General features: G+C 34.1%; 1 protein-coding gene across 1 annotated transcript; it reads right to left on the bottom strand.

Annotated features, from left to right (window-relative positions):
• Positions 1-177: 177 nt before the first annotated feature.
• LOC105201433 (UBA-like domain-containing protein 2) lies at positions 178-15826 on the bottom strand. The gene is made up of 4 exons (XM_011169439.3): positions 15063-15826; positions 7794-7868; positions 2981-3074; positions 178-2477 (listed from the first exon to the last, which is right to left on the bottom strand). Exons 1-4 carry the CDS (start codon positions 15168-15170, stop codon positions 2314-2316), a joined length of 441 nt encoding a protein of 146 aa, XP_011167741.1. The 5' UTR covers positions 15171-15826; the 3' UTR covers positions 178-2313.
• Positions 15827-16708: the final 882 nt, after the last annotated feature.

Genomic DNA, 16708 nt, shown 5'->3' with positions numbered 1-16708 from the left:
TTGAATACAGCCTAGGACAAACATAAGGAAGATATTAAAGCGTGTACCTTATTGGAAAAAATATCTCGTACTTCATCAAAGTACTTTTTTTTCTTATGACTAAATATCTACTATTATTTACATAAACCCATTAAACAAAATTATATGATGCCTGGGTACTATTGCATGAGAGTTAAATTATCAAACTTGAACTATTAATTTTTATTAAAATCGAGACTATTATTGACTACAAATAAAAAGATCAAATAGACCGTATTACATCTGTAAAGACATTTTGTTGTCAGATATATTGAGAATATAAAGAATAAAGAATTCTGTTAGTTATTTTATGTCAAGGATCCTATTATCGTACTATAACCATATTGAATTACGATATCAACGACGAGGAATCATGAGATTATTTTTTTCTACGTCATGGAAATAGATTAGTTCTTCCACACACGTTTGATAAAATATAATTAGACTTTTCGTTTTAAAAATCAACTGCACATATATATGTCTCTATAAAGGTCATTTTCGATAGAAAAGATACATTCATATTGCATTTATTGTACAATCTTAACTCAAAATAATAATATATAATAAAAAGAATTTTTTTTCAGGATATTTTATTAATTTACAATATCGCGAATAATGGAAGACGAAAGGACTAAGAAAAAAATTTGGTGTAAGAAAAAATTAATAATTTCTCATTTCCGATGTCATAATTCAATGAGGTTGCAGCGAAGGAACGGGAGCCTTAAACTAGAGACAGGTTTCTAAAAAGCAGTGAAGAACTAAATTCGCTTGCTACATCGAATAAATAGAATCTTAATGAAAACAAATGTATCTATAGTACGAACAATTGTCCATGTATGTGTTACGAGAAATATAATGAAAGATACAGAGTTCCATATATTCGGATATTGATATACTATGATATCAGAATCGCATATTGCCAGCTGCCATATAAGAGCATTCTTTTGTGAACATCGTGAAGTCTGGTGCTGCGTAAAACCAGGCAGTAATCTCAAATACATTCGCGCGAGCCGAAATAATCGAATCAAGAATCCTCACCGCTCATATTCACCGGGCACATGTATTGTTTCCTGAATTAATTCTTCAGACTATTATCACCCTTATTACTCGCGAGATCTTCCTTGATTTTATTTTACTTACTTTTTACATAGTTATTTATTATGTAAAACGAACGTTACATAACTTGGAATAACTCTTTTTACAAATTTTTACACGTTAGAGCTTCGTTTATTATTATATATACTTAGCCTCGTATATTTATACCATCGAAATATCGCTTATGTATATGGAAACGGCACGCGTCGCGCGAGTAAACGCGTACTGCAAGCATCACTATTTTAAGAGAACAGCGAAAGGATCGTAATAAAACACTCGAGCTCCACGATTAAATGTCTGCGAAGTCATCGTGCAATAGCGATGTTGTTTTCCATCTACATTAAAGATACGTACATTCTCCCGTTGCCTTCCGCAAAAAGGTGCGATAAAGTAAGTTTTCAAGTAACCGAGGAAACTGTACCTCGCAACTCTTTTGTACTTGTGATGTGAAAGTGATAGCGGAAATTCATTCGCCTAGTCTAACGGTGACGTACGGTGAATCTGAGAAACAGTCACGTGTCTATAGTATCTAGGGAAATAAGGAAGTCAGATTTGAGTGAAGGAGTCGTCCTCACAGTACGAATGCGATTCCAAATTATCAATGTCTTCGACCGTTTTGAACCTACAAAATGGTCCCGACGTGTCAGAAAAAAAGGCTTTCGATATGATTTTTATCATTCTCCCTCACTCGTGTTTCGTGCCGGCCATATACGTATATATAGCAGACTACTCAACGTGCCACTCTAATGCTAGATCTTTCGAGGAAACCGAAAAGGAAATCTAGCAATCGAAATACATGTCACACTCTCGAGCGTCATCAGGGAAATCAACATTCGGACTTATTCGCGAGTACGCACGTAACACAATATGCACGCTTATTGTGCGTAAATAACGTAGCGATTCAATAGCAATTCAGTTCCAATTTGCAAAAGATATCCGTACAGCTATTACAATCTTGCTCGCGAATTTTCTTTGTTCTCTTCTGGGAAGGACGTATTATCTCTCAGAAAACAGAGAGTCTCCTCCCTTTCGTGTATATATATTTTTCACTTCTTTCTCTCTCTTTCTTTCCCTCTCTTTCTCCTTTTCGCACTCTCTCTATCCATGTTTAGAGCGCATTATTTTGTTAATCCGGAAACGTTATCGCGCGCATCTACGTGACGTTTCGTGCTCGCGCATCGCCAATTAGCACAGTCATTTTTATCTCTGCGGCTCACCCAGGCCGAATTGCGTTTGTTGGGATTGTGTCTGTTGTTGTGTCGTGTTGCCGGATGCACTACACCGGCCACCGGCAGTATGATGCTGCACGATGCTCGCCATCGGTGTCGAATTTACCTGAAATCCATTTTGGCTCGGAGACATTCCTGCAACACGTTTAGTAAAACAATTTCTGAACATTAAATTGCTTTACGACGACTTATGACTATTGATACGACAATCTTTTTCTTTTTTTTTAATTACATAGTACATAAATATAATTAAGCCTAACATTTTATCGATAACATACATTGTCGAAAGAGATACTGATATAAATAAAACAATGTGTTATGTAATTGATTCAACAAGTCAGTGTTAAAGCCTTGTTAAACCAATTATATCACAGTACTTTTATCTTGTTATGCGCCGGGTAAAACAAAATTAAAAAAATTGGATTATACGCGTAAAATATAAACAAATATACGTATATCAGAATACAAATAACGTTCACGACAAAATGTACGAAATATACGTAAAATTATGAACAAATTCTGCTCTGAATTTTTACGCGAATTCCAGCTCGTTTAAAATGAGTTTACGAGACAGTTACATGGTATTAGTTTTTAATTACAGTATATTAAAGCTACAATTATTGTAATTAATAACTTACCCGATGGAGTTTTTTCGCCCGCAGACATTTTGGAAAACGCCAACAACGCGTCCGGGAAATTCGGCGGAGTGGCAGGTGTGTTGCATGGTGTTATCTGGAAAATACAGGAAAAGAGTTGTTTTTTTAGAAAGGTTTATATCCTTTAATTATGCAGAATAAATTCCTTTCTTCCGTTACATTACTTTTATCTTTATTTTACAGGAAACGAGAAAACTAAATTTCCTTCTTTAAAATAATACTTCCAAACCATTAAAAAATCTTAAACAAGACTATGTAGCACATCGATAGTGAAAAAATACAATAATCTTTATATATTTAATATTCACAAAATAAAAATACAATTTTTGTATAAGAGATAATTTCGACAAATTTTCTTAAGAATTTTCTTAGATTATTTAGATAACTTCAAACAGCAAGTTCTATAGTTAAAATAATGTAAAAGCTAGACCAAACAAGAAATCCATCAGACAAGAAATTTATCAGACCATTAGCTAATAGGGTTGTTGAACCTTAGGCTCTTGCATGTGACAACGGTCAGGTATACGGATACGGTGGCCAAACAATACAGAAACGTGTGTATTAGCATGGCAACGACCAGTCGCGATAACTCGCCGCCGATAAGCGGCTATTAAATAACCGCTATTGACGATGTTTCCTCACAAAGTGAACCTTGTTGCTTTTGTTTGTGTTTTCAACGTGTTTCATGAATGAAACCACATAATTGTTCCAGATAAGATTATCTCGGTCAAATAATTCAGCGTTTCGATGACCCCCGATTATATTTAAATTTAGGTAACAAAATACAACAGTTATTCACGAAATGTGGAGTACTTTCTTTGCCTCATACTTTTTACTCTGAACTAAATGCTTACGCATTTACTTTCCGCTAGAAAAGTTTCCGTACTTGTGACTTTTTGCACGATCCAATAATTGTTTTACGAGAAGATTCAAAAATTAGATATTCATAATGTTTCTTCGCTCGTTGGATTTATATGCGTGAAGAATCGCTGTAACAAAAATCATCCAAGTTTTCTTACAAATCCTATAATTTTTTTATCACGTTATAGAAAACAAATTCACACTTCTTTGCATTTAAAATTTTTTGTGAGCGTATGTATATTTATGAGGCTTTAATTTCAATTTCAATTTGTTTAATATATTTGGACTAATTTTAAAGCAACCATTAAGGATTGTTTAAATGCAATAAATTATTTATTTTTTTACATTGATCTTAATGTTCTGTGCATAAAAGTATATAAATAAGTCATTCAAGTCATTAAAATAAATATCCTCTGTGAATTATTTTACATTTTAAATGTTCAAATGTGTTAAAATAAAATGTAAATTATTTCAAATTACTGTGACACTTTTTTACATGATTTTATCTTAATAATATTTATGCAATACAAGAATCAGATTATGCATACATATTTTATAAACAAAGATATACAGCGTCTCTCAATGACGTGTATGATTTAAAAATCTGCGTGCATTTATTTCTTTCTTAAAATGATAATACTTAGTAATACTTAGTAATTATAATTTTAATAATTATAATAATTATAATTTTTTCTTTCTTGGCTATATGTGCATACTTAAGAAATAAATATCTATCTAATAATTATAATTTTATTTCCATCTTACTTCTCTCAAATTGAAGACACTTTCTCTTAAAATAAAGACACGATTAAAATATTTGAGCTTAAATATTTATAATACATTAAAGTAACGTGTGCACCACACACGCTCTATAACTAGACAAAATGCTTTTGTCCTTGAATAGATCAAGCAGTATGCAAATTACAGCAAGCAAGATAACGTGACCGATTGTGGAACAGATGCGTGAAATAAAAGGGAACCGGAAAGTCATGTGTGCGTCATGATGTTCGTCCAGTTCTACGAACGAGATTTGGCACACGACTGATCGGAATGTACCGTCGTCGACCGAGAATAGTAACGCTCCTACTACTAGCGATGGTCGCCAACGATTTTCTTTAGTCTTTTGTCTCAAGAGCATCGCCTTCATTAGATATCAAAGCTCATCGAAAAAGCTGGTCTTGACATTTGCCAGTGAGGCCTTCGCAACCGATTTACTTAATGCGACTACTCATTTGACTGAATTTACTGAACTGTCAATTAAGACCGTTTAAGCAATTTCCAGATAAAACATTATTGTACCATTATTTTCATCGTTATTGCGTCAACTCCAGAACTATACAAATTGAATCTCTCAGATATCTATACTGAAAAAAAAATATCTTAAAACAAAAAATTGAACTTAACACAAAAAAATTATTTACTCGATTATTTACTCGTTCTAATAGCTTATTTACTTGCAGTCATATTAAAAAGTTCTTAATTGAAACATTTATGTAAATATAATAAAAACATAATTTTTATTGAAATAATTTTTTCTTACAGAGTTCTAGAAAATATTTACTATTAGACTATTTTTATATTCGAGATAATCAGATATTTTTAATCTAAGAAAACAATTTAATAATATTATATACTTACGGTGCCTATTTACTTGAATGTAAATATTTTTATTTAAACAAAAATAAAAATTTTAAGAAAATTTCTTTCATTAAAAAAATTTTTTTTCTCAGTGTAATATCTACTTTAAAGTTAACCGTCTAAAACTTCTCTTTTAATTGACCGTGATTCAAGAACTATTTATATCTTGATTTTTAAACGACAAACATTATTTAATATATGATATATGATAAAAATTAACACTAATTAAAAGAAATGTTTACTATTGTAAAAAGAACGTTATTTTTAAGACACTTTTTAATATAAGGATATTATATATGATTTATTAATAAATATAAATAATTTGTAATAAAGAATTTTTATTAATAAACTTGTTAATGGACGCTGTATATATAGAGCATTGAATGTTATAGAAAAATAAAGAATAAATAATCGCAAATCTAGTCAGGATACCAGAATAAACTACAATGTATCGGACCGTGTATCTATAAGCCAAGCAATATATCAAGACCTATCTAGAAAACCACGACAAGATGCCACAAGACGCGTTTTTTTTCTTTTTTCTTCTTTTGGTCACGGAAAGGCCGAAGGTAAAAATATAATCAAACTAAATGTTTTGTATCCGTCATCGCTGCACGGTCGCTTTGCGTAACTACGAAATTGTGCCTGACAAAGAAGCTCGCGAGAACGGGCAATTAATCAAAGAACGGGGTAAACCGTCGCGGAAGGGACGATCTGGTCAATCTGGTGAAGGTCAGACACGCGCTAGAATCGATTTTCCTGCCTGTGTGTCTGCACATTAGACGCGTCGGAGGATGAGAACGAAGATTCGTGAATTGGATCTGCCCGGCCGTATTGTTCCGGGCTTCGCGCTCTGTGATCTCTCGCGCTCGCTGAACCTACTTTTGAATAATCAATAAGACGAGAACACACCAGTCGACGGCCTACGCGACTCGCTGACTAGGTCCGACACTTTAAACGCGACTGTATTATGTCACATTACGCAGACGGAAGAGGAGACGTGGCCGCTCAGATTGTGAGTCTATTTGCTGTAATCGAATCCATCAGGAAATTGGAGAGCGAAAAGACACACTGACTACTTTTCGTCAATGACGAAAGCTTGATTTTCTGATGTAATACAGCTAAATTATAAATAATGAAGCTATTTCTTGATGTAATATATAACGTATATAAAAATAACTTTTAAATAAATAGCTGACCTTTGAAGAACTTTGCAGAATGAGTGATTTAGTAGAGTGGATTTTAAGGATTGTTGCGAGTAATCAATTTAATTTAATTAAACCATATTAATATCTATTCTATTAATAATATGAATTAGACAATAATTCTAGGATTATACACATGGGTTCGCGAGATTCGATAAAAATTTCAAATCCTTAACATTCTTAGGAATTTGCAATTCTTCAATATTGACGATATTAGAAAAAAATTAGTGTTATTGCATAATAATGCGTTTGATGAATTAAGCTATTTTAAAAAGTCAAGATTTATCCAAGTCTTTCAGATTTAAGTGCATGTAATCTACGTTATGAAACATGCCTGTGTGAGTTTAATCGCTTTTGTTTCGTATTAATGACATAATGGTCATAATGTAATATAAAAATGTAATATACATTATTATAATAATGCATATAAAAACTCGAAAAATACGTAGTGCTGAATGGCGGTTTATTAGGTAAGAAATTATTGACATTCGTGGTCAATAATAGCAATAATATATCATATGCAACTATATATTATAGCTAATAATATTATATACAGTATGTTATTGCTATTATTAATTGATCGTAAACGTCAATTATGCCTTACATAAAAATAATTTATAATATGCAATAATATGTCGTATAGAAGATTATATTTTTAAATTCAAACAATATGTATTTTTATGTTTCGTGATGTGAATATGAATACATATTATTCTTTCTTTCAATTGACACAGAATACGTCACAAAACATAAAAATATAAATTTCAAACTTGTTAAAAATATAAATATGCTGAGCACGGTCAATTACGGCTATGATTAGAAAGCACAGGTATCATATTTTTTATCTTGCATTTCTTTGTGTTTTGAATTTTGTATAATAATAATAAATTTTCTCGCCACGTGAGTACAAGTTTTATTTTGTTCGTCTGTACTTTAAATGTTCGAAACGAGAAACCGACGGCAACTCGCCGATGCGGAAATACTCATTGATTGCACAGAGTGCACCGGTGTATCTACGTGGTTCGCTTTTACATGCTTTTCTCGTCAGTCACGTTCAAGTCACGTTAGAAGTGAACGATGCGAGGACTTACTTGGCCGAAGTGGGTGCCGGCTCCTTGCGCACAGGAGGGTATCGCCGCCTCTTGGAAGAAAATACTGAGAGCGGTCTGCAACAAAAAAAGCACCATTAGAACATGCTTGATTAAATAATGCGTGAAAATAATACGTAAAAAAAAGTTTCTGCATTATTGCTTCTGCTGGTATACAGCAAAGTGTCTATTTAAACCAAGGAGAAAAATTATCCCTGAGATTTCTCTAGTCATAAAAAATTACAACATGTTGGCTTAGTTATTAAAAATTCCTTTTCTTTTTCTGATTTCCGAACTGATTTCTTCTAGGATAGTACATAATGTTTCGCTGTTTTTGCGTCTCTAGGCGGGTTAATCTTGATCGAATACAAGGGATCGTATACAGCAGTCTCTATGATTAGGAACAGGGAGAGAACGACGTAATCGGACCGAGCAAGAACACTGCCAGATGTCATTAAAGCGGCCATCGCAATCTTCCGATCGTCTTGCAAGCTGCTTCGTCAGTATCGCCCGTTGCTTCATAGTATCGATATCCGATACTACGGCGGGGCATCGGATATCCATACGTTTGCACTTGCCAAGAGCTACCGATAAAGATATCCGATAATTGCTGATAACCGCCGTAACACGATGGTAGTTTCCAACGGTTCGTCAGTTATCAGCGGTTATTAATGTATCAATAATTATCTATAAACAGCTCGCTCCGCGCTTCTCGATCACCTGGCAACAATTTTATTCCCTGCGATATTAATTAAATAACGAAATAATAATTTTACAATTATATGAATGTTATTAGATTTTATTAGAGCAGTATTGCACGCGAATCGAGGCGGCAACAAGTTTAACGCTTGTTATTGCAAGGCAAACGCGTTACGCAATATACCATGACATTCAACCATTAGCGTTTAATTAAAGCGCCGGTGATACTGGATACTCGCGGATACATTGAGGGCATTAGCATAAGAATGTAATAGGCCAGCGTATGGAACGGCGTTTCATATTTCGGTCAGAGCTCGGAGTTGCAGCGCGAAAGGAGTAAAGCGTGCGGGGATAGATTCGCTACGTGTGTATGCGTCTGGTCTTTCCGATATATTTATTTACATCCTCATAAAAACAAAACAAGAAGAAGCTACTCCACCCGAGATAAGAGGATCGCAGCGAAAGAAAAACACCGTTCGATTAAATAAAAGTATTCGCGAAATTAAAAAGATTGGAAATAAGGCAAATTAATAAAAAAAATATTGAATAAATAAAACTAGCAATTAACTTCGTTTCAAGAAATACTGCATCAATTAAACGAGTTACATAAATAACGTGATAAATCTTGAATTAATAACTACGATTGTCTGGTGTAATTATACCGCGATTACGTAAAATTCGCTACTCCAACACGTAATATGTGCTTATTAATAACTCGATGGACGTCTGACATTTGTTTGGAAGGAGATACAGTCAGTTTTTATTTGTTTAATAAATAAAGTTGCTATATATGCATAAACCTAATTAATATTATATAATTTATAGATATCCATATTTTTCTTCCTGTTGATGTAATGATTCATTTAAAATGGGGCAGTGGGGAGGGGGAGGAGAAGAGATAATATGTATGATAGGCTTTAACGAGAAGTAAATAAATCGAAATTCGACGACAACTTCGGATAGAAGCATTCCGCGTTAATACTCCGCGCCACTCGCTCGAACGGAGAAAGTTCTCGGACGGAGAGAATTTGTTCTGTAACATTCACGTATTATCTATCTAGTGGCTGTTTTGCGTCTGTCGCAACATGAATTGAAATCGATTTAATTGCTAACAAGTTTTAGACCGCAATTAAAAAGAAAAAAAAGAAAAGAGAAAAAGATAACTCCAACACACACATATTAAACAAATATTCGAAAGTAATGGAAATAATACTGAAATTGGTACACAGAAAAAAAAAATTAATATCAAATTAAAAATCGTTCTCAAGTTACGTCCAAGATTATCAAATTCTTTTAAAATTTTATACTCTTGCTTATACTAAAAAAAAAGAGTTGTTAACTTAAATAAATTTTTCAACCCGATTAAACTTTTTCAGTTCAAACTGTTTTATGTATTTGACGTAAATACATAAAATACTTGAACTTCAGTTTAAGCATTTATACATTTAACTTAACATAAATACTCGAAGCAAAGAAATTTAATAAGAAAAATTTGGTCAACAACTTTTTTTTCTCAGGAGGGTAAGCAAATTTATAAAACTTCTTGAAAGAATTTGGTAATCTTGGATATAACATGCTTATGTGAAGAAATTGTCTCTTACACGAAAAATTTTGTTTCTTCATGTGTAAGCAAGTTATATTTGCTCAAGATTATCAAATTCTTTCAATAACATTTTATACTCTTGCTTATATGAATATGAGAATATGATTGTTAATCTGATACTAATTTTTTTTCTAAAGAAGAAATTTATTGTAGCCTCGACATTTCGATATTAAGATTCTTCTTTCTTTTCGTTATGAAACAATCTCAAAAAATCTTCTGAAGATTCACACTGACGTGTCACGATATCGATTACAAAACCAGAAGAGCAGGCTTTTAACAGAGACTAATCTTTCCTTTTTTGATGATCAACACTTTGTAGTCCAACCGAGAGTTTAAAGACGCAAACAAATTTTCAATTTTGAATTATTCAGCCTCAAATTTGGACACGGGAAAAACATTTCGAGTGACACAATTGTATTCTAGAACGCTGGAAGAGTGTACTAAAATTTTCTCAAATTTTTTGGAGTTCAGAAACAATTTTAAAAACACTATCAGGAATCAGTGACCCGATTGGACGAAAAAGGCAGCGAAAAAACATTGAATCACGGAGGTTAATATATAATGAGATATAATAACGAAACACTGTGTATATTGCGCTGCACCGGGTTGACACGTACCTACGTGCCAAGGCGAGACGAGCCGAGAAGCGTATATAAATACACATTGCCGCATTGTTTACGTTGTGGTCAAAGACACAGAAAGATTCCTCGAGCTAACTCTAATCACGATGATGTATTAGCACGTTAGCGTGTCGCAATATAAATTTCTCTCCGTCCTTCGCTCTTTCTCTCTCTCTTTCATTCCTTCATTTCTTGTTCTATCGACGTGTTTAAAAGTGAATTGCGTGATGCTGAATACAAGCGAATATAGGAATCTATTGCAAGATTTCCCTGAAACAAGTAAATGCAAATGATTATTATTATTATACGTCTAATTTTTACATTTTAGAATCTAATTTTTTTTCTTTTCTTTCTTTTTTCTCAATAATACATACATACATACATACATACATACATATATATATATATATATATATATACATATATGAAAAAAAAGAATGAATAAAATTGGATTCCGAGATGTGGAGACCAGACATGTAATAATAATCGCTTGTAAATATAATTTTACAGTTATGAAATATTTATATAAATAAATATATATGTATACACAGTGTCTCAGATTTCGTGTAACATTCGTTAATAATAGACTCTTAAAATCATTTCAAGACAAAAATCTTAGTAACACATTGCACATTAATGAAGGTGTTTCTAAATATGATACTCATTTTTCGTATTGATTTTGCATACATCTTCATATTACGGTATGCCATATATTTGAACGCGCAAATTCCGGACAATTTAATTTGCCAACTTTTAACTCTTTTTTCATTTAAAAAACTATAGTAGCCTCGACATTTTGATATTTAAAATTTTTCTTTCTTTTCGTCTTGAAATCTCAGAAGTTTATTAACGGATGTCACGCGAGGTCTGGAACTCTATATATATAAAACAATACGTGATTGAACATTACAAGATTAATTAGATAGTAAAAAAAGCTTTAATATTCCTAATAAAAAAAAAAAAACTTTAATTTGAAAGAAGTGAAATGTGATATTTTCAAAAAATCTAACAATATAATTAAAATATATAAAATACCATGAAACATTGGTCTAAAACATTTTTTATATGCTGCACGGTTTCTCAAAATGACCTGAAAACCTTCAAATGAAATCAGATCATATACGAAATTAAGTTCGAAGGTTTCAATACCTAAATGTGTAAAAGCACATATAGAAAAATACGTGTCTATTTTTGGCTGCAACATACCTGAAACCCATCGAAAATGACGAAGGGTTTCCTTTTGTTCGCGATAAACGATCAATCTCATTCTGCCGGATTTATTGCTAAATAAAAAAATAAAAAGAATATTACGTATACAGTTACAATTTTGCTTTTTCTCGTCTCTTACCGTTTCACGTTTCAGGACGAATGAAAAATTGCTACAATCTGATGCAATTAATTAGAAGCTCAACATTTTCCGGGAGGAAGACCGACGCGCGCATTTTTACCGTCAGCCAAATTTAAAACCGGCATAAATTCAGCGAGTTTAATTTTCTTTAAATTAGACATGTGTATATACACATATATACGGAAAAATATGGGATTTTGCGTCTCGGTAATGGTGAGATTCCATTGTCTGCAGAAAATTGCGTAAATGAGTCACGCTAGCGTGCTCGGGGACCTGAATTCGCCGAATTCACGGCCGGTTCCCGTTCCTGCTTTTAACGCACAGGATTGTGTAACGTCAGTTTAACAGGATTACAGAAGGCGAGTGTAAACACGGCGCACCACGTGACTCGCCGCAAATAGCAATTATCGATCCCTCCCCCGTCGCCCTGTGTCCGTCAATTGGGATAGGATTTTGCGTGTGCGAAAAACGGCCGACGGCGTCGTACCGAGAAGAGAAACGCTGTAATCGGCTCTAAGCAATAATTTCTCGGCAACCTACGGCATAATATAGCGACTCTAGCAACGTACGACATCCTTACGTACACCGACGAAGGATTGTTGATGAATCAATAACGGCGACGAAATAATCCTGTTGCGCAACGATGACGATCTCTGCGGCGCGAATCTGCGAAGGAAAACAAACGCGGATTGCGCGACGCAATGAGACCGATGCAACGACCGTGTTCAGCAGAAAAAGCAGCTTTGTGACCGTTGTAATATTCTTTAATACGATTAGTTTTCGCCCTTAGTTTCCTCCATCGAGTTTGAAAATATAAATCAATTATGTTTAAAGAATTTTAACTCTCCGCAGACATTGTGGGTCTTTCAAAGGCGATTTTTTTTTCCTGAATTATTCGGCCTTAAATTCGGACATGTACAAAAACAGTAAAAAATATATTTTAAATAAAATAATTGTAAAATCATATTTCTAAATATTGAAGAGTACTCCAGAATTTTTCAAAATTTTTTTTAGCTCAGCGTGTTTTACGATCTCTAACCAATATTAATTTTCACTAATGTAGATTAACTTTAATCTCGGTTTAATTTACTCTGCATCCTTTTTTAATTAAAAAAATTAGAAAAGGATAAAAAGTAAGATAAACTGAGATCACAGTTAATTTACATTGCTGGAAATGAACATAAGTAGAGAAATTCAACAGTATTTGCGAAAGGGTTAATCTGCCAAGGCTTAAATTACATAGACACATGTGTCAGAGCCACTTCAATTGCTAAAAAAATACAGAATGCATTTACTTGCATATAAAAAATTTTTGTTGATAACTTTAAGAGAATTGATTTGATTTTTATTTCTTGTAAACCTAATAAATCCTTATAAAACGTGTAATATTATTTAATATTAAATAATATTTTTAAGATAATATTATTTGTAATATAAATTAATATTTTTAAAATAATATTATTGCATGTTATTTTATTAAAGTGAAATAAAGTTTATGCAAAAATAGAGTTAAAATGTACCATTATTATTAATAACTTAATAATATTTCAAGAAATGTTTATTCCTTCAAATCTCAAAACTGAATATTTTTAAAATATTCCACGGATATGAAAGTAATATATACCAAGAATATTATGTAAAGTAGACATATAACGTTAGCAGAATTTCCATGATATTAAACAATATTCTTGGAATATTGACAGTAATATTATTTAAATTTTTAATAATATTCTAAGAATATTGTGTGTGCTTATAGAAATGTTGATTGTCAAACTGATTTTTTTTTAAAACATTGACCCAAATGTGAAAACACAAATATTGAACGAAAAGCCTTATAGATCAAAACTAGATCTGAACACTAATATTGTGTGATTTTATTTCAATATTTGATATTTTTTATTTTTAAATCCCTCTTGGTTTACTTGAATTTTAAAAAACAAGTTGAAGTCACTGCGCCCACTTGTGTGATTCTGCTAATGTGTCTATTTAAAGGTAAAAAAAAATGTTATTTAAAAAACAGTTGCAAAGCTAAACATAGCCAACGTGCCACAACGCTTTCACAAGCCCATTCGTTTTGGTCAAATCTCTCATATGGTTCACCTTTCCTCTTTTTCCTACCGCGTTGGAGAAAAGAGAAGAGATAAACTATATGAAAAGTTCAGTCAAAAAGAACAAACACAACATCGATAAGAAAAGATCGTCCCTGCCGAGACCGTGAACACGTTTGGACGTGCTTCGACCTGAAAAATTTTCGAGGGTTTCGCTGATGCAATCGAAATGCCCCCGCATTCCAAGAACGACTTGTGTTCCCGAATCGATTCTGTATTTACTGTCCAAACAATCGAGATATCGCCGCGGAATTAAAAAGGGACTAAAAAGTTGTTATTTACGCTCGCTGTTCCACGGTGTCGCACGTTTACGGCAACCGCGAGGATATCCGCTAAAAGAAGATGTACGCGGCATGCGAGGTTCACGAGACAGAGCATCGCTTCTGCCGATCGCGAGCGTTGCCACGCGCGTTAGCAACAACGGGCGATTTTTATGAATGAAGCGAGGAACCGAGACGGCGCGACGGCGACCTCGACGCGAGTCGCGCTCTCGACGACGGCGCGGTCGGCGTCGCCGTCGTCATCCGCCGCAGGTGGACGTCAACGACGGCAATGTGCGACGATTGTCGAAGCCGCCGCGCATTCTCTCGTCGCTCTTGAGGCGATCGACGAGCCAGGCGTTAAAGCGACCGAGTCAGCTTCGACGGCGGCCATTTTCGGTCGCTTTGTTTACGTAGCAGTGTCCGAGCGAGAATACACAGTACACACACTCGTCGCGTACACAACGCGAGCTTGTTGCGATGCACAAACGTCATGCAGAGAAGGGGAGGAGGGAGAGAGTACGCATTCGAGAAACGCACATTTTCAGATACATTCTCTCTCTTTCTCTCTCCTCTTTCCCTTGGTTTCCTAGCACCGATCTCTCGATCCTCTCCGTCTCTTCGTTGTCCTCACCTCGAATTGCCAATGCGCCGCTTGCAGCAATTGCTTCGCCTGCTCCCTGGCACAGCCCGCGGCCAACACAAACTGATTGATCATCACCTGCTCCCGAAGTGCGTCCATTTTTTTGTGTTGTGATTACGTTTCCAACAATGATACGAAGGGACAGCTCGTCACGAGGAGTTCGAGGACGGTCGGGGGAGAGAGAGAGAGCGAGAAAGGAGATAATCGAGATAAATATCTTTATGCAGAGGAAGAGGGAATAAGGGAGAAAGAGAGACAGGAACGGATGGACGGACGTACGAACAAACAGCTGAACGAAGCGGGGACGGAAGGACCCGTCGTTAAATCGTATACACACACGACTTGTCCCGCGGCTCGCGGTGTTTAATCCTCGTCTGCCGTCTCTGCGCCGCGCTTGCGAACCGAGCGCTTCCGCTTTTCTTACGCGCGAGCCGTGTGATGACGGCGGCGACGACGACGCACCACGGTAAACGGCGGGTGGCCCTTTGTTTTCAAAACTAAACTCATCGCAGACGAGCGCGACTGCCGCGAGAGCGCTACGGCCGCGCGGCGACGGCATGCGGCGACGACGATGACGACGACGACGACGACGACGACAACGACGGCAGCGACGACGGCGGCGTGACGTAGGGAACACGCGGAACGTCTGGGACGTGAGGGACGCGCACGTGACTTGAGCGATGTGAAGTGTGCGGCAATGTGCATGATGACGTCACGTTGCACAGTGTGCCGCGACATTACAAAAGGCATCGTTGTCGATGTCTTTCTGTTTAAAAATAACTAGTTTCTTACGATCAGGGTTGAATAAGGTAATATTCTTTTTTTAAATTAAGTTAAAGTTAATATGCTTATAAAATTAATTTAATTAAAAGTTACATAAACAAAAAACTAATTCAGTTAAAAGTTACGTTAAGATTAAATTTACTTTGAAGAACAAACTTTAAAAAGAACCTTAACTTTAAAAAGCATTATTTATATTAAATTAGAAATTTGCAATTTTTTAAAAGTTAGATTACTCAAAACATCTTTAATATGGATTATGAAATAAATTTAATTTTTTATTTGTAAATTAAGAATTTATGAAATTACAAAGAAATATTACTTTTTATATGTATTTTTCTTTTATAATTTTTTTTCTTTTACATGTATAAGATTCTAATTTAAAAAAAAGGTTAATAAGTAAAAGTTTGTGTTGTAAAAATAACTAGTGGAAATTAAAAATTAATCATTTAAAATTAACAGTTAAAAATTTAAAGTCTTAGGTCATTAACTTTTTAAGTTTATTATTTAACTTTTTAACTAGTTTTACTACTCAACCTTATACAATCAAATGTATTTTTATTTCATCAAAATACGTGAAATTAAAAAAAAATAAAGTTTTTCTAGTAGTTTTTTCTCTCTCTTGTTTTTGCATTAGGTATCAAAGCTCTTTTTGTTTTTTTTTTTTTCATTTCAATTATCCCAGACAACAATACGCATGTTTAAAAAATGTATAAAAGATATCATGAAGACGTCTTTTAAACTATATAACGTACGTGTTATCTAGGATCAATACTAAGGTCAGATATAGTAACAATTTTATAACTTTATTATTCTTTCTATATTAAATTATCATATTGATGATAATTTACATGACT

The sequence above is a fragment of the Solenopsis invicta genome, chromosome 4 (assembly GCF_016802725.1).
Source record: "Solenopsis invicta isolate M01_SB chromosome 4, UNIL_Sinv_3.0, whole genome shotgun sequence".
In the NCBI taxonomy this organism is placed as follows: Eukaryota; Metazoa; Arthropoda; class Insecta; order Hymenoptera; family Formicidae; genus Solenopsis; species Solenopsis invicta.
Note: the sequence above shows the minus strand (reverse complement) of the source record. Positions and strands in the feature narration are given on the sequence as shown.